This window comes from Hevea brasiliensis, chromosome 3 (genome assembly GCF_030052815.1).
Source record: "Hevea brasiliensis isolate MT/VB/25A 57/8 chromosome 3, ASM3005281v1, whole genome shotgun sequence".
NCBI lineage: Eukaryota > Viridiplantae > Streptophyta > Magnoliopsida > Malpighiales > Euphorbiaceae > Hevea > Hevea brasiliensis.
Window position 1 is genome coordinate 104,188,742 of NC_079495.1, and position 25,384 is coordinate 104,214,125.

Genomic DNA, 25,384 nt, shown 5'->3' on the forward strand with positions numbered 1-25,384 from the left:
CAAAATTACCTGAAAGAAATAAACAAAAGGAAATTAAAGCGAGAATAGGGTAAGAGTAAGTATGCCCTTTTGTCCTATAGTAGGAGACTCCTAACAGGGTAGCGCTACCTATCTGGATAGTTCTATCTTATGAGGCGATTTACTACGGCTTTCGGCTATCGTGACGGTTTAGCTCGGGATCTAATTTTTCTAATAGCCACGAGGTTCCCAAATTGCCCCTCATGCAGTGAGCCCCATTCCACCCCATGATATTGTCGGGAAAATTCCACGGGTATCACGGTAAATAGAACGAGTTTCAATTTGGCGAAGCCTTCACGGATACTAACGGGTAAAACCCACGGAATGCTTACATGACCCCTCCTACTTTCCTAAAAGGGTAAGAAAGCCGGGTTAGGACCATAGTGTGTGAGGATATCGTGTGGGTGTTCGGTGTGTGAAGGACACCTTTACCTCTTCCCGATTCGAGGATTTTATTTTTCATTTTCCCTTTTCCTTTTTTTTTGGCGAAGAGCACCGAGAGGGAATAAAGCAGGCAAAACAAACAAAGCAGTTAGCGACAATAATAATCAATGTATAAAACATCGTCGAGTGAGCCCATCTAACTATAATTTGATCGGACAAAAATTAAGCCTACTTTTGGGCCTCTAGGTGAGGTTGGGTCCTAGGCGTCCCGATGGAGTCGCCAGTCATGATGGGATTTTGCTTGCCTGACGATCACTCACCAAGTGGGAAAAAGTGAGAGTCGCCACCTTAGTTTTGAGGAAACTAAAGAAAACCATTTGAGAGGTTAAATTAAAAATGAAACCACTTCAAAGCAGAGATTCTAAGTTCGAGTCCGTAAGCGGGTGGGGAAGGTGTTAGGCACCCCACCTCGTCCCTTAATAAGGGTAAGTAGATTTAATTCGTCCTTTACAAATTAGTTAGAAGGGCTTAGGCGGCAATGTTAATCCTTTTGGTAGAAGGAATGTTTGATTTTTCACTAAATTTGGATCACCCGGATACATAAGTAAATGAGACAACCTTAGTGAGCGGGTGTGAGAATCGGATAAGAACTCTCCTCCGATCTTTTTAAGTTGTTCATTAAAATTTTGAGGAGACGGATAAGAACCCTCCTCCGGTCTCTTTTAAGTTATTTATTTGAAGTTTTGAGGATGAGACCTGATAAGAACTCTCCTCCGATCTCTTTCAGATGTTTATTAAAATTTGAGGTTGAGGAGGATAAGAACTCTCCTCGATCCTATTAAATGTTTATTAAAATTTTGAGGAGACCGGATAAGAATCCTCCTCCGATCTCTTTTAAGTTATTTATTAAAATTTTGGGAGGAGAGGATAAGAACCCTCCTCCGATCTCCTTTAGAGTTATTTATTAAAATTTTGAGAGGAGACCGGATAAGGACCCTCCTCCGATCTCCTTTAGAGTTATTCGTTAATGTTTTGAGTTGAGACCGGATAAGAACTCTCTTCCGATCCCTACTTAATGTTTATCAAAATTTTGAAGGAGGCAGGATAAGAACCCTCCTCCGATCTCCTTTAAGAGTTGACTTAAAACTTTTAGGCAAGGATAGGATAAGGACTCTTGACCCCTTCTATTTTGATGAGACTCGGACAAAGACTTTTCCGACCTTCAAAAGTTTAACCACAGCTCACGGTCTTAAGAACCTAAACTAAAATTCGACCTTCAAAAATGCCGGGGATAAGCTTTATGGATAACCTGTGGCTGAGAACGAACACTAGACTTGATTCAGACCTTTTCATGTAGTCATTTTACCAATATCTATTAATGACCGATCCACTCTGTTTAGTTTACTTTGGTCTTATTCCATTTCATGACATCTTTGTCGAATTCTTTGTTACGTCGGCCTAATAGTTCGGCTATCTTCCTGACGGTTATTCAGGTCCTCTTTTAAAGGAGACCTCTAAGTTGCAGCTACCTACGTTTACCCAACCATTTACATACTACAAAGAGTTAGAAAACTGGTTTTCAGAAATGACGGAGATCAATAAAATGAACTGATCACTAAAAAAAATGATTTGAGAGTGACTTTCTTTGGGATTGCTTGTGCAGAAATGGTCTAGATGTAAGAAGAACAAGGAAAATGCGGGAAATAAACGTAGACACTTAATAAAACAGTAACATGAACTCTTATAACAATATTTTCTCTTGGGTTCTCTTGTACAAAATAACCTTGAAGAAAGTTGCAGATATATGAAGAACAAAGGAAGTCACGAGAAACAAGCGTAAATGAGTGTGAACTCTTACCGTGAGGAGCCAAATATATTGAAATAAGCGTGAAGTGGTAAGCGGTGATGGCGGATTGATCGGCTGAGAGTTGATGTGCATCGTGAAAGCAGAGATGCTTTAGCTAAGAGGTAGCAGGGTAAGAACCAGTGAAAGGAAGTTGAGCTTGAGCAGAGGAAAGGAAAGCGAGAGATGATGAGAGTATGACCGGATAATGAACAAAGCTGAAATGTAGAGTTCCAATATTCAAAATCTTTTCAAGAAAACACTCCTGAAAACTAGTTTCAAAAGTCTTTTTAATCACTACAAAGCAGAGTAACAAAGCTGAATGAAGTTTCGAGTTCCTCCACGATAATAGCGACCTCTTGCCTATATTTTTTTGTCCGTCCCTTGAGCAGTTTTCATGCGGTATTTATAGGAATCGGGTGCTCCCCATGAAGGGTCGGGATTCATTTTGAGGAGATGGAGGGTCGGGATTTTGAAGTACATGATCGGATGTTCGGGAATTAAAGAGAATCAAAAGCGAATGGTGAGATCGCTTCTCAAAGTATTTGTCCTTTTCCTCTTTTAATCCGGCGGTCTTGAATCCTCTTGTCAGGAACGATCGAGTGAGAGTGAAAAACGCTGGTATTATCATCTTCTCTTTTGATCCAAGGGTTCCGGATTCATCCTTACAAGTGAGATCAACGGTGAAGATTGGGATGTACAGGACTATCATGACATACCACGGCACTGTCGACATTGCGGGCGATTCTTAGGCGTGCGGTGGAGATCTCGTGCCACGCTTTAACTACCTCGGCTCACGATTCGGCGACGGTTATTGGAATTTGTCTTATTCTTTGTGTCTTCCGATCCCTCCCCTAGCTCCTATTCCGATCTCTCATGCTGATCTCCTATCTCCCGATCTCTTTTATGCCTTGATCAGTATGGATTTGGTCCAAGCATTAATTACATCTCAATTTTGAGCGTCCGCCGTTTCCTTCGACATTAAATGCCCATTTTCCCTATATATACCCACTGTTGATAGTGGCATTTCCTTCATTCGATTTTCTCTCTTTCTCCTTGTTTCTTGGTTCTAGCTATTAGGGAAAGTTAAGCTACAAGCGTGGTTTTGATCCTCTTCCGATGGAATTCCCTATTCCTCATTGAAAATTCTGATCCGGTGATTGGATGGTCCTAATTGGCGATGGTGAGAGAAGCTGGATTTGACCGATCCGTATTGCGGGCTTCGGTTGTACCGATCTCGAGTTGCTCAACCGAGTTCATTCGGCTTCTCATCACATTGAGTGTTCCGACAATGATTAAGCTTCCTCGGCAATATCCTTGGGATCGATTATAAAGCGATCCTTAGATCACCTGGAGTATCCTTGGGATTAGTTATAAAGCGATCCTTAGATCACTGGGAGTATCCTTGGGATAAGTTATAAAGCGATCCTTAGATCGACCTCTTCGATAGGATTTTCACGGTCTCTAGAGATCGTCCAAATGATGTAATTTTTCAATGTAATCAGATCTCTAGAGATCGGCCACATGATGTAGCTAGACCTTTATTGTAATCCGATCCTAGAGATCGCCCAAATGATGTAATCCGATCTTTTGAGAATAAAGACTTTATTTTGTCGGTTATCATCTTATTTTTGCATTGATTATTTTCCGATCTCTCTGTGTTTATCCGATCGGTTCTTTACCTGAATGACACTTAACTGATCCTTTATTCAAAATATTTAACTTATTATGCCGATCTCCAATTAACCGATCTCTGAACATTCGGATATTTGAGAGAAGTGTCAGAACAGCTGTCGAGTCTCACCAATCGATGCGCCGCCTAGAACCTCGCGAGCATTAAATGCTCGGACTAGTATAAATAGGGGAGGGTTAGCCAGTTGTTCTCTCATTCCATTTTCAATCCCCTGCTCACAACTTCGAAGTTCTCTCATTTTTTCCAGTTTCTCCGACGCCGATTAGACTCTGGTAAGGACTTTGATCTTCTTTTTTGTTTAAGTTCTTTGTTTCTTTTGAAAATGAGCGGTGCCGAAGGTCAGAGAGCGCGAGCCCTCCTTCCATTGAGTTCTCTTGGTCATCGTCGATGAAGAAGAGGCGATCGAACCAAGCGCACAACTGGACCCCTTAGGGTCTCTGCTCCAGTCGAGTCGGGTCGTACCATTAAAGCGTCTGCGCCCTTCTTCAGAGAGAGACCCTTCCATAGACGAGCTTAGTCGGTTCTTGAGAATCCGCTCTGCGATCGTTTGTTCAAGAATACAATATTTGTCTGATTCGTTCGAGCTAATCAAGTGCCATGGCGACCAACCGTGTCGATCACTTCTTTGAAGAGAAGCAGCGGTTATGGTATATGAGGAACGATTAAAGGCGGTCCGAGGTTCCTCTGACGATTTCTATAAGGAAGTCCTAAAACTTCACCGAGCCTCCATTGTTCAAATTCACCCCAACTCGTGGCGGATCTTGGTAGCTTTCAGGGTCTATGCCGAGCTAAGGGAATCGGACCTACGGCTAAAGTGTTCGCCAAGGCTGCCAGGCTAACTCAGAAAGGCGATGACCATCGATTCTTTCAGTGAAGCCTAATTGCGGGCTCTTTTCCGATCCGCCTCGTCTCTTAAGAACCGGAAGAATCGTTTCTTCATTGTGAGGAGCAAAGATCCGAGCCGCTTTGAGGACTTTCCGCACTTGGTGGTACGGGGACCCTTGCTTCGAACCATATTACCACTGAGCGAAGAGGAAAGTTTGATAGTGATGGATCTCAAGAGTGAGGCTGCCACTAAAAGTATTCTTGTTTGGATTCGGTGATCGCTAGCCGCACCATTACTATTGGTTCGTCAGCCATGGCCAAGACCGCGAACTTCCGCTCTCTAACCTCGGCATCGGTATTTTCTATACCTCGGATCTCGGGACCTTAGCGATCTCACTAACCTTTTCTTTGTGCGGTATGGCGGGTGGTGAGGTTCAAGGAAGCGGAAGAAGGAGAGAGATCTCGGAAGATAAAGGAGATAAAGCGTTGAACGACTCAAACGCCCGGCCACGAACACAGGGAGATACAAAGTGATCCTCCCCAACCTTGGTCCGCCGACCACTGAAGCTAACCGATCTCCTCCTAGATCGGAGGAGCGACCTCCGACTCTTGCAGTTGTTCCAAGCGGGGAAGGGGGCCTACTCAAGCTTCGGGAGGACCTCTTCTCGGGCGCTCAATCTTGATCGGCTTGAGGAATAATCGGATGTCAAGGAGAACTCGATTTCGCCAAAGTCACGGGGTCTACCATCTTCTTTCCGAGGATCGGGGACAGCTATCCCGGAATGGTCTCGGCGACATATTGACTCGGACCATGAGCTTAAGCGTGGAGTGTCAGTAAACCGGACCATGATCAGGAAAGGATTCGCGCTGGGTAAGGAGATCGGGAAGAAGAATCGGAGGTGGATTCCCTCCGATCCCAACTCTCATCCGCGGGATTATATATCTCAAGTCGAGTGTCGGGAAAAGCTCCATGAAGACCGGTTGGCGAGCAGGTGTGCTTTGGATGAGAGGGACCGTGCTCTTAAGGAAGTCCAGTGCTTCACGCCAACGGCCGCTCAGTCGCTCAACTTATAGAGGAACTTGAGGCGAAGGATAAGGAGCTTAAGGAGAAAGACAAGGAGCTTAAGGAGAGGGATGAGGAGATGGTGACGGAATAGCCGAGGCCTATGTGAAGGCTCACAAGGATCTCTTGGCCGCACTCCGGGGCGTTACCCGGAAGAAGACTTTTCTTGGATGGCGATGTGGCTCCTCAAGACAATGATGAAGACAGTGAGGATGAAGCCAGGGTGAGAGGGAGAGAGGAGTGATCCAAATGTAGATCAGTGGGGTGATCCCCCGGTAGAATAACTTGTACAAATTATGACATGAAATGAAATGCCTTTTGTTCAATGAATGATTGTGATCGGAAAATTTTAAACCATTGTTTGTCCGAGTATTTGATTGTATGAGCACAACAAAACAAAAACTAAATGTGATTATTAATCTAAGTATGAGAGATCGGAAAGCACTTTGAACATGAGATCGGTAGGGAAGAAATCTTGAAACAGAACTTGGTGAAAATTTAACTCGAACACTTAAGATCGGAATCGAACCAAAACTTTAGCTCTTAAACTTTCGGAAAGGAGGTCGGCAATAAAGCGGTAGGAAAAGATCTAGTGCCGTTCATTTTATTCATCAAAAGAGATCAGGAATATACCCGACGAGTCCGGAAATTCGGCAACGGGTTTGAGGGATCGGTAAATGATTTGAGAGATCGGCTGAGTTTTAAGGGATGCTAGGACTTAGCATTGATTCAAGTCTTTGTGAGGAGAGATCGGAAATGTGACCGCCTATCAAGGAGGGACCGGAAACGTGATTAGCTGTTCAAAGAAGAATTTTTATTGATTCTAGGGATCGACCAAAATATGGTGTCGACAGCTTCAATGATGGAAGCAATCAAGTGTGTTTGTTGAAAAAGGCACTTTATGGCCTTAAACAGGTTCCAAGGGCCTAGTATTTCAGAAATGACAGCTATTTGCTGAACTTGGGTTTCAAAAGAAGTGTAAATGAAGCTACTTTGTATGTGAAACATCAAAGTAATGAAATTCTTGTTGTCTTCTTGTATGTGGATGATTTGTTAGTGACTGGAAACAACCAGAATTTGATTGACAATTTTAGATTGAAGATGCAGGAAGTTTTTGAAATGAATGATCTTGGGAAAATGTACTATTTTCTTGGCATGGAAATCTGTCAAACAAGTCAGGGATGCTTTGTTTCTCAGAAAAATATGCTTGGGAGCTTCTTAGGAAGTTCAATTTCAGTAAATGTAAACCAGTTAGCACACCTGCTGCCCATGGAGAAAAATTACAGAAAAATGATGATTCTAAGCCAACTTATGTATCAATTTATAGAAGCATAATTGGTTCATTGCTCTATCTCTCAATTTCTAGACCTAACATCATGTATGCTACAAGCATTTTGTCAACATTTATGAATGCTCCATCTTAGATTCATCTTTTGGCAACCAAGAGATTGTTGAGATACATTCATTGCACCATTGATCATGGTTTGATCTATAGAAGATCTGTCAAAGTCAAGTTACTGGGATTTTCTGACAGTGATTGGGCTAGTTCAGTTGAGGATATGAAGAACACCACTAGTTATTGTTTTTCTCTTGGATCAGGAGTTATTTGCTAGGGAACAAAGAAGCAATCCCTAGTGGCACAATCAACTGCCGAAGCAGAATATGTGGCTGCATCTGCTGCTATTAATCAAGCAATATGGTTGAGAAAATTTTTAATTGATTTGAGATTTCAGCAACTTTATGCTACTGAAATTCTTTGTGACAACAAGTCAGCAATAGCAATGGTGAAGAATCCAATTTTTCATGGTAGAACTAAGCACAATAAGATAAGATTAAGTATCATGCCATTAAAGAAGCTGAAAGAGAAAATGAAGTTTTGTTGAAGCATTGCGTAACAGAGGAGCAAACAGTAGATATTGTTACTAAAGCATTGCAAAAGCAGAGGTTTGAATACCTCAGATCTCGTCTTTGTGTTCACTTGCATCAAGAAAGAGTGTTGAAGATTGAAAGAGCTGTTACTATTTTTTTCAGAAGCTGCTACTATGTTTTTCAGAAGATGATGCAAGTGCTTAGATATTTTGTTATATTTTAATATTTGTAATTTTTCATATCTTAGTTAAGTTAAGGCGTGAAGTTGTTATAAATGTATGGATGAGCTTATTTTGAGCTGGAGTTTGAAAGGCAAACTTCCCTAATCATGGAAGTTTAGTAAACAAACTTTTTGTATAAATATGTTAAAGCCAGTAATAAAAATAAGATCTTCCTTTCAAAAAATTTCAGAAATTCTGTTTTCTTTCTCAAAAAAAAAAAAAAAGTCTTTTCTCCAACAAGAATCCACTCTTTGGTGTTGGTGCCGGTGAACCAGTGGGAGCGGAGGTCTGTGTCGAGGACGTGAGAGGCTTTTTGAGATGGAGATTCTCTCGACATTGCCTTCGCTTTGTAGTTCATTGGTTTCACTCTTGGTTCAAATTCTATCTCCACCTCTTGCAAAGGCCTACCTCTATCGCCTGTAACCGAAAAAATTACTCGAGAAGGAAGAAGATGAAGAGGAGCGCTTGTTTCCGACGAAAATGGCTAGCGTTCCTTTTATTATTTTGGGCTAACTAACGATACTTTTCAAGTGGGCTTGGCCCAGTCCACTTGTCTCACACGAACAGAACCATCCATTTCCCTCTCTTCCATAGCTTTGGCAGACACTGGTTTGAACTCTCTTAGCTCTCGCTTTATTCTTTCCATCAAACCAATTCAAGCAAAGGTACTATCTTTCTGTATTTCTCAATGATATTTGTGGATTTGGATTTCAATTGAATGATCTCATTAGTGAAATCTTTTCTAGTCGAGATATAGATTCCAGTTTCTTGAATCATCTCTGTGTTTTTTGGGAATAGGTTAGGATGGCTACCCTTCGAAATCTGAAAATCAAGACGAGTTCTTGCAAACGCATTGTGAAGGAGTTGCATTCCTATGAGAAAGAGGTTGAGAGAGAAGCTGCTAAAACAGCAGAAATGAAGGGAAAAGGATCTGACCCTTATGATCTTAAGCAACAGGTATGCCTAATCCTGAAGACGACACAGACATGGTAATGTTCTGTGAAATTTTATTTTACGAATCTTTGTACATGTTTAAATATAGTGTTTCTTCAGTCTTGCTACTGTTGGGTTGTTTTGGAGCTCCGCATTTTCCTGTTCACTTTTCGAAGTTGGGAGAAGTGTAACGATGAATTTTCAAAATATTTATGGGAGAAGAGAAAATAGAAACATGATAACAAGAAAAAAGAGAAAGGAGAAAAAGAAATTCTAGGATGGAGAGTAGAACATTTACACATACTCTCACAGTCACACAGGAGGATATATATTTGGAATCATCAAGGAAGAAATGATAGAAATTAGGAGGATCAATAGGAAAGGAACAGAGATTACTTCTTTGGATTATTCAGTTCTTCAGATATGATGTCAATGATGACTAAGATCCATTAAATTTAAATTTTCAGCATCATAGAATCTTTAGAGCTTCAGCTCAAGGAACAGAGAACAGGACTTGTCTCGGAATGAAGATGATCACTAACTACTTGTCATGGAAAGTGATTGTGTAGGGACCTATTGCTCTTAATCTGAGCTTGAATTTTGCATTATCTAACTGAAATTGCAACAATCAACCATGTTTTGAATTGATTTTGCTTTCTCCAAAATTCTATTTTCATTAATTTGATCAGCTCCACTTGGCAGTACATTAATTTGGTCTTTTGATGATATAGTAACTATAATTAACAAGTGAAGAAATAGGTTTAATTTGTGATATGAGGTTTCCTTTTTTTTTGTCTTCTTGGTTGATACAGGAAAATGTGCTGGCTGAATCAAGGATGATGATTCCTGATTGTCACAAGCGCCTTGAAGCTGCACTAGCTGGCCTAAAAGTGACTTTGGTAAGATTTTATGTGGAGTTAGTATTCTGTTGATTTTCACCCCTTGCAATCACACAAGAACATTCTGAAAGCTATAAGGTTTTTCATGAATGTTCAAAAAATTTGGTAACTTAAAACAATGAGCTGAACTGCATGAGTTGGTCTTCAATGCTTTAAAAATTTGAGATGTGAAAATGAAATTTCTTATCACTTTTTGGCATGGTTTTATGTATTTGAGCTAAGATATTTCAATGGGGCTGGAGGCAGTGGTGCCACCGCATTGCAGAGAGGAGGGGTGAGCATTTTGCCACTCATTTAACATGTTGGTCAAGTGATTTTAGATGGTAACAATTCCCTGCTCAGTCACTGAGTGTAATGCATTCTTTGACCGCACTTGCAAGAATTCCTTTCTGTTACTTCCATACATTAGTGAGGGTCGAATGTCTAAGCACCAAAATGGTGGAGAAAAATAATTTTACAGGACCTAATTACTTTGGGACTGAGGGTAACTGAGTTAAGTTTGCATAACCTGGGTAGCATTATCAGTGCGATTTAAACCCCTTGATAATTGACATAGGATTAGCTCCTTCCTGTCCTAGATTTACCATTTTGGTTTTTTTTTTTTTTTTATCCCTAAATAGGTGTGTGCCTTTGGGTAGAATAGAAGACTGCCCATTTTGGCTTTTTGCCATCTCGATATGGTTATGCATCATTGGCCGGTTCTACCTAACTGCTTTCATTAGATAAATTCAAGAATGGACTATTACATCCCATTCTGCAGGCTTAAAGAAAAAAGAAAAATGACGAGAGCTAGACCTTGGGCTTTACGGAATTGAAGAGCACATAAGAGAAATTTCTTATGTAAAATGGATTATTACTAGAATATTATATTTGTCAGACGAAGCCCTACATGCAATTCACATTCTCCTATTGCTTGAGCCTTTAGGGATGCATAGTTTGTAGTATATTCAGGTGCAAAATGCAACAGGCATAGCTTTTCTTGTTAACTGATCATTGATCACTGATCACTCATCTATAGTCTTATAAATGCGCTAAGAGAAAAAAATAATGTTGCTTTCTTGTTGTGCCTCTTTATTTTCCTGCCGTGTGTAAATACCAATTGAAGTGTGGAAGTGTTTGGGAGTGGCATGGTTAACTAAATTATTTAATAAGATTCTAAACTCAAAGAAAATGACTGATGAATGGAGGAGGAGTATTTTAGTACCTATTTTTAAAAATAAGGGAGACATACAGAGTTGCTCAAACTATAAGGAAATTAAACTCATGAGCCATACTATGAATTTGTGGGAGAGAGTTGTGGAGCATCGACTGCGTCATGATACTTCTATCTCTCTCAATCAATTTGGTTTCATGCCCGGTCGTTCAACTATGGAAGTGATATTCCTTATTAAAAGTTTGATGGAGAAATGTAGAGATGTGAAGAAAGATCTACACATGGTTTTTATTGATTTAGAGAAGGCTTGTGATAGTGTTCCAAGAGATGTCTTATGGAATGTGTTAGAAAAAAAGAGGGTATCTATTAGGTACATACAAGTATTGAAAGATATGTATGAAGGAGCAACTACTATTGTGCACACAGTGGGAGGAGACACAAGAGATTTTCCTATCTCAATTGGATTACACCAAGGATCAGCCATAAGCTCTTACCTTTTTACATTAGTTTTAGATGAATTGACGAAACATATACAAGAGAGTATTCCTTGGTGCATATTGTTTGCCGATGATATTGTTCTGATAGATGAAATACGAGGAGTCAATAGAAAGCTAGAGCTTCGGAAAAATACTTTAGAATCAAAGGGTTTTAAGTTAAGTAAAACGAAGACAGAATACATGCATTGCAAGTTCAGTGAAGGCCAAACTGGTGATAGGGAAGGAGTTAGGTTGAATGGAGTGGTACTGTCTCAAAGTAATCACTTTAAATATCTAGGCTCAGTCCTTCAAGTAGATGGGGGATGTGAGGAGAATGTTAGTCATAGGATTAAAGCCGGATGGTTGAAGTGGAGACGTGCCACGGGAGTTTTATGTGATCGTAAAATTCCCAATAAGTTGAAAGAAAAATTTTACCGTACAGCCATACGACCGGCTATGTTATATGGTAGTGAGTGTTGGGCACTGAAAGAGTCGTATGCGTCTAAGATAAGAGTTGCAGAGATGAGAATGTTAAGGTGGATGAGTGGCCATACTAAACTAGATAAAGTCTGTAATGAAAGTATTAAAGAAAAGGTAGGAGTGGTGTCAATTGAAGATAAGTTGAGAGAAAGGAGATTGAGATGGTTTGGTCATGTGAAGCGTAGACATACGGATGCTTCAGTTAGACAAGTAGAGCACATTAGGTTAGAGGATAGAAAGAAAAAAAGGGGTAGACCTAAATTGACTTGGAGGAGAGTAGTACAACATGACCTATAAGTATTATACATTTCTGAGGATTTAACCCAAAATCGTTTAGAGTGGAAAAAACGAATCCATATAACCGACCCCAAATCTTTGGAATAAAGGCTTAGTTGAGTTGAGTTGAGCTGAGTTGTGTGTTTTTGCTTACCACCAGCTTCACAAGAAATTCAATTTTCAGGTAGAGTTGGAGGAATCTGATCGCAAGGAAGGACTAGAAATTAAGGATGCTCGAAGCACCATCACAGAGTTTGCACAATTATTTCAAGCAACAGATGCATAGTGCGTGCCAATAATCTCAATGTAAAGAGTTGGGCATAGATATTTATTTGTATGATTTGCTTTCACAGTCCCAAACAGTTGGTATGGATTGTTGCTGTGATGGGTTTTGGTAATTTGTTGTGTGCAAATATTATCTCCTGCCTAATATGCTAGTTAAAGGTTATTACATGAATTTTCTTTCTCCAATAGCTGTTTCCTGGTATCAACTTTCCACAAGTTCTATAACCATATTTTTGTTCAATCCTTTGAAAATGAGTGAGGCAAAACGCTGTGAGGTAATTTTATTGAAGACCTACTCCTGTACCACTAATAAAATTACCCATTCATCCTCTCTCTCTCGCCCAATTCCCTTTCTCTCTTTCTTCTCAACCCTTTCTTTCCATCCTCTTCTTGCACTCTTATTTCTCTTTGTTCTTCAATTATAATCGACCCTATCTATCAAACCAATTCCATGATCAAAACCTACCACAAGGATTTTTAGGAATTCAGATTTGGCCTCAGGAAGGAGATGGTGTTCATCCGGGAAGCTGTCAAGGACTCTCGGCTTTGCTCGAGGCAACTATAGTCAGTTTTTGTGCATTCACAGCAATGGGTTGCATATGCTTCTAAAATCAAGCATGGGGAATAATATTGATCGTCTCCCTCGAATGATGCTTCAATAACGAAGTGGGAAGGGACACTTCTCTCCTCCTCTTCAACACTCTCCACTCACCGTCAATTCTCGTTAGTAAATTCATCATCAGATGCTACGCTGCCTATGGCTTTTATGTTCAATTCTTTGGCATGCTTTATGCATATGAGAGCTTCTGGTAAATACTGGGAACATTATGTGCTCCCTTCTTTTGTCAAGTCATGCGCCTTGTTGTTGGACCTATAATTGGGCGAATCTATTCACGGGTACATTATTGGGTTAGGTTGGCAATGCCCTTAAGAACATGCATGGCGAGTATAAGGTGCTTGATAGAGTGCCTGAAGAATGTTCATACTGAATTTAGTAGCCAATTGGTGCACAAGTTTGGGAAACAGATAAGAGATATGGACCAAAATGTTAGTTGAATAGAGCTAGATGTTTGTCTCCTCAAATTAGTGGAAAAATCTACCATAATCAGAAGTATGAAAACTATATAAAATTAAGCCTTGGTAAGTTGGTAGTCATGTGGGCTGTGTATTGATAGCTTATGACCCACTTAACAATTACCGGAGATCATGTACACAATGCCTAAAGTTACAGTAGTAACAAAGTAAAATGAAGCCATCCTCAGATAACGAAAATTAATAACTCAATTAACTTCCTCTTTCATATAGAATGGCGAGACCCTCTCCTAAGCCTCCTCCGGAAAGGCCTGCATGCCACAATACTAAGATCAACTGCTGCTGCAAGTGCCATAAAGATTGCAGCATCCTCCACGCATGTCACATGTCGCATTGCTAATTGAACCAATGGTTTGCTATGCTTCCCTTCTCCTTGCACTCTACAGCTCATTACAAAACCACCGGTTGAACCCAACCCTGAAAAGTCTCCACTGCTTTGTGGACTTGGTATTGGAGTTGCTGCAGAGCGCAACTGCCTGTCAGTGTCTATGAAAAACTCCCCACCCCTTTCAGCACTGATGAAGATCTCCGACATAAGAACCTCACCCCCCTCCTGGCTTTCAGACAGAAGGTGAAATCTGCAGCAAATGGAATCTCTGATACCACGCTCACGCCATGCCTCTAGCTTTCCCCATGGCTGCCAGCTCTCAGGTCTGCAAACATCAGGGCGAACAATCAACCAAGCTCCTGGGTTGGACTTGGCAACCCAATCACAGCCTGTTGATGGCACAAACGGAGTTGTTATGAAGGCTGCCGCAACAGCTGAGCCAAAGAGATCATGTATCTTCACCCTCCATCCCTTCCGTTCTCTTCGTTCTGTTTCCAGGTCAATGCCATCAACAGAGGTTGACCAATAGGTGCTCAATGGATCCACCTGAGGCACCCTGTTATTCATAACCATCAAAAGTCTCATTAATGATGATATAATAGTTTGAAGATGACAGGTGCTTCTTACTTGGTTCTATTACCAAAGAAACTCACTACTATGATAATCCTGAACGAATCACACATCATGTTGCTTTCACTGGATTGAATTGCTTCATGCACACAAAATCGAGCATAGAAGCACTGTCTTTTTTTTCCCTTCTATTTTCTTGTCTCAATTCTCTTAAATTATCCATGGTGCAGATGGTGTGTGCATATAAAGGCTTCATTTAGAATAAATCATTTACAAGAAAAGAATTCAAATGAATTCTTATATAATCATACTTGATTTCTATTTCTTTGAAAATAATTTTTTTTTTTTTAAGTTAAAAAGAATTGAATTTTTTTTTCAACAAAAAAGAAATCAATAGAATTGAATTCTTGTAAAATTTTTTATTCCAAATAAGGGGAAAAAGTTGTATTGACCACAGAAATTCAACTGAAATTCAGCTCCTTGATTCAGTGTGGCCAAAACCAATGGAAGTTATAGCAATCTAGAAAAATCTAATGCTTATTGGACAAACATCATGTAAAAGGGACCACATAAATCATATCACCTGTCTCGACTGAACTTGCAACTGAATATAGGCTGCTTGATGGAGCCTTGAAGTTGAACTATCTGAGGACTTGAAGTGGTCACATCTTCAAATTGGAAAACATATCTTGGATCAGGATCCAGTTTTACTCTCAAATGAAGCTCAGCTCCTGGTTTTCTGCTCTCTTGCTTGTTTTTTCCAATACCTATCCACCCATTGAAAAGAATTGCTGGCTTCTTTTCACCCCATTCAGGACCAACCTCCAGCTTAAATGTTCCTATCTGCTGCCTTTTGATGCCAACACCACAATGGGACTCCTTCCTCCCTGTGAAAACAACAATCTCAAGACATGCATGATGAGTATGGAAACAGCCAGGTGCCAATAATGCTTTCAGATCTGATTCTTCAAGATAAAAGCTTGAGGCAATGCTGTGAATATCAGGTGTTGTTTCAGGTGAAGATACTAAAGGGACAAATGTTGTTTGCACTGGGAAACCTCGAAGCCGTATCTCACATGAACATGGAGAAGAGAATGCATGGATTCCTGATTTTGCAGAATTCAATGCTGTCCCAGGAATCCTTAGCCCAAGGGAGCCAATTGACAACCTGATAAAATCCTGAGGATCCATTCTGGTCACAAATCTTTCCCCATTGGATCAAATGCTATATACTTGGCCAGCTTAAGAACCCTATCATACGAGTAGACAGCAATTAAATTGACGAACAGGAAAAAAAAGTGCAGCAATCTCTGTAGAAAAACTGAGCCAAATCTAAAAATATTTTAGCAGTTTATCTACTATTACAATTACATGTATATATGCTTTCAAGACTTTATTCACTTCCTAAAAGACACCACTTACTAGTAGGCATCCCCGTAAATGGATGTTTTCAAAATTAAATTAACAAAACAAAATAAGTCATTGTAAATACCACCATTTAGTTATGATCCATTATCCACTTCATGCTTTCATCCGATTCCCATTAGCAAGATACAAATTGCACGCTATAAGAAACTAATTTATTACTCCTCAAGTAATAAATTTCATCAAATTTTTAATATTTGGAATTGAATAGAGAATATAAAATGGCAATAGCTTGTCTTTAACTAGATGAAGCACTGACTGCCATTCCCAAAACAGAAAACAAGCTAGGATGAGAAAGATTCCAATATCTCGCATGGAAGATCATAAAATTTAACAACTTTAAAAGTTTTATTCTTTTGAAACAAGCTCTTCACCATACTAAGCTCTAAAAACCCAATATTCCACCATGACATGCAACCTAAGCAAGCCAACACACCTTCCTAAATTATTTTGCCACTTGAGAATCAACTGTTAGCTCCCATACCAAAGCAATTTATCAGCCCAAAGCATGAAACTGCTAACATCATTTGGCTTGCCTTCATCATTGATAACATCATAGGAGCTTTCTTATCTGAATGCTAAAAATCCAATCAGACACCCACATAGGTGCTCATACAAGTTTGACCAGCATCACACTCATCATCAATTTTCAAAGGATGCAAACATCCACCCCTAAAAGAATCAACCCAGTTTTAAGGCTTCTGAATGTTTTATTTTTCTCATTCTTCTTGTAACCAAATTTATAGTCCCATCAATTTTTTTTCCCCCTATTTTTGATTAATACATATAATTCAATCAAAACATAAGTAACTTGTGTTGCAGCATCAATGAAATGGAACAGAATATTAACGACATAATTATGAGAAAGCAACAGCAAGAGGCAAGTCCTCGAATCCATCCTCGTTCAATATTATTTTGGCCAACTAGGGATTTTTTTTTTTTTTTCATATTAGAGCTAATAGGGTCTTAAAGATTGAATAAATATTGTATGTTACCTTGAACCTTTAACTTGTTTCCAACAAGAGGGAAGAAAAATGTTCAAGGAAATTATCAAAAGGATACCATTTACAAACATATTTCCTCCTCCATTTTCTCTCTATTTTCTTTGATATCTTTTTATTTCTTCTCTCTCTTATTATTTATGGGGGCCAAACAAAACCTGCAGCATTCTCAAAAATTGGTAAAAAAAAAATTATAGCTTTCCAACCGCAACTAAGGAAAGACAGACAGTTGTCCATATACTGTTACATGTTCCATTGTAAGTTACTGCAACATTAAGATAGATCCTATTTTGTGTGATAAAAGATCTCCAAAATTGAATTAAGAATAAATACTAGCAAGAAATCTCAATCAAAAGTTTGTATTACAAGAAGTGGTTCCAGGAGATTCTATGTTGGAGGCCTGTTAATCTCAAGGCTATGTTCATTAACTCTGTAACTAAGCATAATTGAGGCTCTCAAGAAGGTCTATTCTTATACTGCTCGTTCAACCCAAACTTAAAATTTAATACGATTCGTTGACCTATCTACTTAGACCGTTAGAAGCAGAAGGAAGTGAAAAGCAATCAAAATTTACAATCTAAACGTTTCTGGGTATTCCCTACTTTGAAAATAAACCTCGACCACACCCAGTCAGGCTAAATTCAGTGCAGACAGAGCTGAATTCACAGTTTCCTTTGCACCACTTCCCACCAACCAAACAAAAGACTGTAACTGTAACCCATTAAATTGTACTCAAAATAGGAAAGCCACAAAAAACTTCAAAACAAATCAGAGTAAAAAGTGGATAACCCACCAAAATATTTCCAACTAAGACTAACCATTTTCTCACCAACAACGCCACAAGAAATCATCAAACATCCAAATTCCAAATATCCAAAGTCAAACTCACAAGCATAGAATCACAAAAAGAAATAGGTGAAGTTAATAACACATAGAAATCACAAAATACAAATCCATAAGCATATGTGTGTATGCACATGGCCACCTGAACATGTTGCTTTGAAAAAGCTATGATTCAGCCGGGAATCTGCAGATGGAGACAGAACTAGCAGGAAACAAAAACATCATTTGAGGATAAACCCAGAAACCTCCACATTCAAAATCACCAGAATTTGAGAGAAAAAGCTCCCATCTTTTCCCCCTTACAACCTCAGTTTCTTTGTTTATCTCTGCAATAAGTAAAAACCCAACAAGGAATGTGACTTATTCTTACTATTACAATTAAGTAGGAATGGAACAAGCAATAAGGCAACCTCTGGGATTTCACGTAGACTCTGAACTGATCACGAGGAAACATGCTACATAGACCCCCATTTCTTTCACTTTATATATATATATATATATCCAATCCAAAGAGAAAATGCCAGGCAATATAAAAGAAACAGAAAAGAAAAATGTGAACGTCCTTTTCTTTGGTACTGTTTTTGTTTGCTGCATTACTTGTCAAGAAATAGGCGGAGTAAGAAAAGGGCTGGGAATATGTCTTTGGGAAACCCATTTCCCTATGTTTTTTTTTATACTAAATTATTTATAAAAATTACAGAAAAAAAATAAGATTATTTATTTTAAAATTATTAAAAAAGAAAAGTGAGAGGAGGAGAGAGAAAGTAGTGAAGACAGCTGGAAGCAACTGTGGTAGGTCTACAGAAACAGCCGGAATCGCTTTTAGACATACGTATGCCTGACTTCACCCTCTCTCTCTCTCTCTCCACACATATGAGAGACAATCTAAAATAAATTAATTTATCATATTATTTATCAATTAAATTAATTAAATTATTTTATATTATTTATATTTATTCATAATTATATAAAAATAAAATAATAAAAATTCTAATAATATTAAAATTATTTTTAAAACTGTAGAGCTTTAAATTTAAGTTTATTAGTAGCTAATTATATGAAAATTAATAATAAAAAAATAAATAAATTATTATTTTTCTTAAAAATAATTTAATTAATTTACCTATTTAGAGTGGATTTGAATTTCATCTCAATGCTCAAGCAATTAGGTTTTGGAGACGAGGATGAGTAAACCTAAAGCAAAAGTTTTAATTGTTAATTAACATATAACAACCTTTTTCTATTATTTTTATCTCAACAATATGCAAATGGGACAAAAAATAAATTACAAAAAATGAATTATTTGTAATTTATTATTGAAAAATTGAGAATTTTAAGTTTAAGGTTTTACCATTTTAACACATTTTATTGTTAGAAATTCAATAAATAAAAGGTAAAAAATTTAAAAAATTTTAATTTAATTTTAAATTCGGGTGTAAAATGAGAAGGTTAAAAAAATTATAAAGAGATTCACATTCTATAATAATATTAATGAAAGCCTGTATATTTTGAAGTAAATATTTTTTTAAAAAATATATTTTTTATATTTTTTAGCATTTGATATACTAAGAAAAATGAAAAAATTAAGTCACTTTAAGAAAATAATTTCCTTTTTCAAAAGAAAAAAAAATATTTTATAAACTTTAATAATCTTATTAAAATATAAAAATATTTGTATATATATAATATAAATACATATTATTAATTTAATATTATAATTAAATAATATAAAAATATTTTCTTATATATATATAAATTATTTTTTATAAAATAAATGAAAGCTTAGTTTAATATTATTAAAGTGATTCTTAAAATTGTAAAGTCTTAAATTTAAATTTTAATTAAAATTAATTATATAAAAGGTAAGAGATAATTTATTTTAATATATATTTTATATCCAAAAGAAATAGAAAAAAAATATTATAATGGCAAAGCAAAAGATGAAAATAAAGAATCCACTTTTACCTATTTTAGATATAAACAAGGACAAAAGAATGTTATCTTTTAGAATGAAAAGGAAAAGCAAAAGCGGAAGCAGAAACAAAGCATGAAGCGTGGGTTAGGAAAAAAGTTCACTTTGCACATTTGTCTTTGGGATGAAAGCTAACTTAGTGACCCACAAACTCCTTAATATAAAGGGCCAATTGCCTCTGTTTTCATGATCCAATGCCTAGCCTCCAAGAAAATGACTTTGCCGGCTTTTATATATATATATGTGTATGTATATATATAACCCTTTTGGCAATTTCACCCTTTTGTCAAGAAAATGCCAAATGGGTATTGAAATTGAAACATTCATCTTTGAGATTTATTGAGTTGGCTATTGTGTATTTCATCCAATCATAGCTTGCTTGACATTGAAAAATTCTTTGAGTTGAACATCGATCCAAGATCAATTCTGAAAAATTTTATATCTTTGTATGTGAAATTTATCATAATTTTAACTAATTTAATATATATATAAATTAAATAATTGTATAGACTTGCTCAAGTTATATATATATATATATTCCAAATTCCTCAGGCTATATACTATCAAATAGATAACTATGGTCATTATTTTCTCTTTCTACTTAAAATTTATTTTTTCCTTTATGTCCTTTCTTATTTATTTATTTATTTATTAATTTACTTTAATAACACTAATTTTTTATAATTGGAAAAATTTTGTGTGTTTAATCGGTTATTTTTACGCTGAAAAAAATATATATAAGCAAGATGATTTAGGCTTATCGAAAAAAAATTCACTTTAATCAATTAATATTTTTCATTAATTTAATTATGAGAAATCAATATTTTTATATATAAAAATAAAAATTAAAAAAATTATTTTTATATAAAAATAAAATTTAAGTTTAATTAAAGTTATATTTTTATTAATATTAATTTTAAAAAAATTATAAATTTGTAACTTTTTATTGTACTTTAATTACATTAAAATTTTAATTTCTCAATTAGTGGAAGCTTATTATGTTTGTAATTTTTTTTTACATAATGATTATAAATTTATAATAAATAAAATAATTGTTATTAAATAAAATTAAAATTTCATATCTATTGATATAAATGAAAACTTTCTATTTAAAAATATTTAGTTTTTTTAATAATAATTTTATAATTATTAATTAAATAATTTTTTAACAATAATTTTATAATTACCTTTATATATATATATAAAACAATTTAAAAAATGTAATGAAAGTGAGATTTGGTGTTTAAGGTTTTTTTTATTAATTTTATTATAAAAAGTTAAATAATTTTTAATGAATTAATAATACTTATAGGATGGAAATTATAGAATTATTATATTAGCAAATATGATGAAATTTTTAGTATAAGTGAAATTATTATTATTGAAATAATATTAAAATTTTAATTTATATTAATTATAATAATATTATAAATTAAAAATATTTAAAGATTTACCAACAAATATTTTATAACTAAAAATCATTAGCGACGAAATAGTATATAAACTTCTGGCTCCTAGAAGTATTAGCAACATATTTATTGTCAAAAATTATAAGCAATGTAATGATATGAATTAATGGCAGATTTTATCGTTAATATATATTGCTATAAGTATATTTTTTATTGATATTTTTATAGATAATACAAATAATAAAGGGTAATTTTGTAATCTAAATATTTCACACTGCTTTTTATTTTTATATATATTATAAATTAATAACTTTTAGAGCATTAACAAGTTTCTTGAAAATTTTTTTCCGTAATAAAAATAAAATAACTTATTTTTTAAAAAGTTAATTTAATAATACAAATGAAATAGGGGAATTTTTTTAATACTTTGTTCTTATCCAACTAAACAAGTCCTTCATAGTGTAATCGATGACCTAAGCTAGCCTTGACTTTGTTCTTGTTGAGTTACGCTATTATTAGTTGATATTGTATACACCGCCGGACCGCCATGATGTGAGTCAACACGGCAAAATTCGTCCGTCGTGGAATCAATAATTATTATTATTATTATTATTTTAATAAATCACATGTATCTTTTAATCTATCCGATTAAACGTAAAATATTTATTAAACGTAATCATATTTTAATAAATATTTTCCTAATATAAGTTTTTTTTTTGAAAAATAAAATAATAATTCTTATCTAAATCATTGAATGTGTGCATATATCTTATATTTTTATAAAATTTGTAAAAGGTTTAAATAAAATTTTTAAAAATATAATTTTGTATTATAGTGTTGTTAGTGGTTTTTTAATGTCTCAATATATAATCTAAAAATCACTGATAAAATGAATTTCATAAAAAATAAAATGAAATAATTGAAATATATAAATGATTTATGAATTTAATATTTTATTTTATAAATTTTTATTTGAATGATTATATAAATACATACTAGGGGTGTGCAAACGGTCTGTTCGGCTCTGAACCGAACCGAACCGAGTCAATAAAACCGAAAATCGAAAATTAAAAATTTTAAAAATCGAATCAAATCGATTAATAAGAGAAAATCGAATCGAATCAAATCGATAAATATCAGTTTGGTTCGGTTTTAAACCGATCAAATCAAAATTTATAAAATTTCATATTTTTAACATTAAATCTAAATAATAAAAACATAAAAACAAAAAAATTAGAAATCAAAACTCAAAAATCTTAATGGTCGGTTCGGTTTTCTTTGATTTCGGTTTGATTCAATTCGGTTCGATTTTTTTATTTCCTATATATATTAATAATTTGGATTCGGTTCGATTTTTTTGAGTTTTTATAAAAATAACCGAACTGAACTGATTAACTGAAATTATCAAAATTATAAATCGAATCGAACCGATTAAAATTTAAAACTGAACCGATTGAACCGAATTGAATCGGTTCGATTTAATTTTTCGGTTTAAACCGAAAACTGTTCTCCCCTAATACATACAATGAAAGTAAAAGAGAAGAACATCTTTCAAACATATATGACATTTTGGGTGAAAAAGGAAAAAGTATGTCTCCTTATTGCATATATCTCTATCAAAGTCACCATGACTTATGATTATTCCACTAAATTTTAAATTATTGATCTAATAATAAAAGTGTTATGTCTATTTATTTTTTTTTTAATCAAAATTAAAGTATAAATAAAACATTTTGTAAATTCAAAACAATGGAACCTATGTTGGAAACAAAGCCTTAATTTAAGGAACTCAAGAGGTGAATTATATACTGTATGGGAAAAGTTGGAGAAAAAGTTTGTGTGAAGGTCAAAAATGGTAGCAAAGTTGATTTCCATGTGCATTGAGGAGTTGATGGGCCCCATTTATTTTGAACTTCCTAATTGGACAAACTTGCATCACCTTCTTTTTTTTAACTTTAATTAATAAAATTAATATCTCATAAATATTAATTTAAAAAGACTACTAAGTAAATTATATATTTTATAATTTTATAATTTAAATTTATATAAATAATTAAATTATTTTATATATTAAAATAATTAAATAATTTAATATTATAACTCAACTACTTATATATTATTATTTTACTTTATATTTTTTTAATATAAAATTCTTAACACCCACCTTTCACTTTTTTTACTTTCTGAATTTTATTTAAAAAGTCTAATGGCATTCTGATAATATTTTATCTTATATCTTTAACTTTTAAAATATAAATTAAAATTAATTTGTGATTTTAACCAACATTAAAATTAAAAGAGAAATTTAACTAGTCAAGAATCTTTTTAAATTTATTAATTAGAAAAGTTCAAGATGATTAAATATTATAGCAAAGGTCATACGTTAATTTATATATATATATACCCATACAACAATAAATATTAATAAATTAATTATAATTTAATGATATTAAAATTAAATTTAAAATTACAAAATTTAAATTTAAATTTTAATTAAATTGACTAAATAAAAATAAAATTTAAAAGTAATGTCATTCCATTTTTTTTTAAATTACATTATGTTATAAAAAAATAAAATTAATGCTTTATTTCATTTTAAGCCTTTTGTTATTTTTTAAATTCTCAACGGGATACATATTTAATATATTTAAATTCACAATGAAAGCATGCATGATATTTAATATATTTAAAGAATAGGACTCCAGTAATATGCATTTAGTTATTAGAAGATTTAAATCAGACAAATTTGACTTTGTTAGAGAATACACTAAATTTATTTTAATATTTTAAATGTAATAAATCGATGAAAATTATTCTTTAACATTGTAAAAAAAAAAAAATCTTAACTTTAATATATAAGCTTTAGCTATTTATTTTTAACTTTTGACTTAAAATATATTTTTTTATTTATGAGTTAAATTAAAAATAAGTAATTAATTATTTAATAAATTTATTTAAAAATAATTTTTAAGTAATTTAAGTATTTGATTAAAAAGTATTTAAAAATATTTTTAACTTACGAGTCAAATTAAAAATAAGTATTTAATTGTTTAATAAAATTACTTAAAAATAATTTTTAAATAATTTAAATATTTAGTTAAAAGGTACTTAAAAATAATTTCATTGATTAAAATTATAAAAAATAATATATAATTACGTGTTGTGATTGTTAAAATGAGGATAATATTAATATTTTCAAAAATTATTAGAATAATATAATATTTTACTTAATTAAAGAGTAGTTTTAAAATAAATAGATAAGTCATAAATAATGTATCTTTACTTATGACTTCTGACTTATTTTAAATATACTTTTTAATTTATAAGTCAAACTAAATATTAATTTACATATAATTTATTATTTATAAATAAATTTAACTACTTTATAAATCAAATCAAACACTTTTATTGCAAACACAATTATTAATCACATTATCAACCTAAAGCAAAAAAAGATTCCACCCAAAAAATAGTAAATATAGTGGCACCAATAATGCATGGATTATGAGAGTTATAGAGAAATAAATTAAAAAGCCAATAGGGCAATGCAAATCAATTCATGCACTAGAAAAGGTATCATTATCAACCTCACACAAAAGTAAAAGGCAAAGACAAAATTCAGATATGAGAATATCTATCCATTTTCCACAAACAATCACAGGTCACCCACATGGCATTTTTGTTGGGAGTTGAGTTTTTGCATTTGTTTGCTTACCTACTAAGAAAATAAACAAAGAAAATGATTTTTCTCAAGGATAGAAACAAAACAAAAACTATAAAAATGTGAAGTAGTTGGGAAATTTTAAATGAAATGAGCCCTCAATTGATCATTCTCAAGAGTTGGGCACATGAGTGCAATTTCCAACAAGTACCAAATATTGCTGTCATGGGTTCACACATTCTCACTTGCATATGGTGCATGTAGGGCTGTAGATAAGTTGGTTTGGTGGGGTTTATTATATTTCGTCAAATTAAATCGATAAAATTGATTTTAATGATATTTAAATTAAAATTAATAAATTAAATTATAAAATTACATACAATCAATTTTTATATTAATTAAATTAAGTTTGATTTTCATGGTCTTTACTTCTTTTAACATTTTTTTAAACTTTTGTAGTTCAACTCTTATTAAATTTTTTGCACATATATTATCATATGCCAATTGAAAAAAAAAAATTTAAAATGTATTATTTTGAAAAAATAAATAAAAATATAAAATATAAAATAAGGTTATTCACGAAATATATATAAACTGAAAATTTAGTTTATATTACTTTTAAACCATAATTAATATTTACATTCAGTTTATTGATTTTTTTTATT

At 34.0% G+C, this 25,384-nt stretch overlaps 2 protein-coding genes across 3 annotated transcripts; one reads left to right on the forward strand and one right to left on the reverse strand.

The window, feature by feature from the left end:
- Positions 1 to 8,172: 8,172 nt before the first annotated feature.
- LOC110651979 (tubulin-folding cofactor A) lies at positions 8,173 to 12,604 on the forward strand. Its single transcript, XM_021807462.2, has 4 exons — positions 8,173 to 8,581; positions 8,715 to 8,873; positions 9,662 to 9,748; positions 12,318 to 12,604. Exons 2-4 carry the CDS (start codon positions 8,721 to 8,723, stop codon positions 12,417 to 12,419), a joined length of 342 nt encoding a protein of 113 aa, XP_021663154.2. The 5' UTR covers positions 8,173 to 8,581; positions 8,715 to 8,720; the 3' UTR covers positions 12,420 to 12,604.
- A 916-nt stretch (positions 12,605 to 13,520) lies between these two features.
- Positions 13,521 to 18,196, reverse strand: LOC110651978 (uncharacterized). Of its 2 annotated transcripts, XM_058144383.1 has the most exons (4): positions 18,088 to 18,196; positions 17,820 to 18,003; positions 14,992 to 15,659; positions 13,521 to 14,394 (listed from the first exon to the last, which is right to left on the reverse strand). In XM_058144383.1, exons 3-4 carry the CDS (start codon positions 15,597 to 15,599, stop codon positions 13,716 to 13,718), a joined length of 1,287 nt encoding a protein of 428 aa, XP_058000366.1. In that variant the 5' UTR covers positions 15,600 to 15,659; positions 17,820 to 18,003; positions 18,088 to 18,196; the 3' UTR covers positions 13,521 to 13,715. The 2 variants fall into 2 exon arrangements, with proteins under 2 accessions (XP_058000366.1, XP_021663153.2); XM_021807461.2 differs by having other exon boundaries at positions 17,820 to 18,169.
- Positions 18,197 to 25,384: the final 7,188 nt, after the last annotated feature.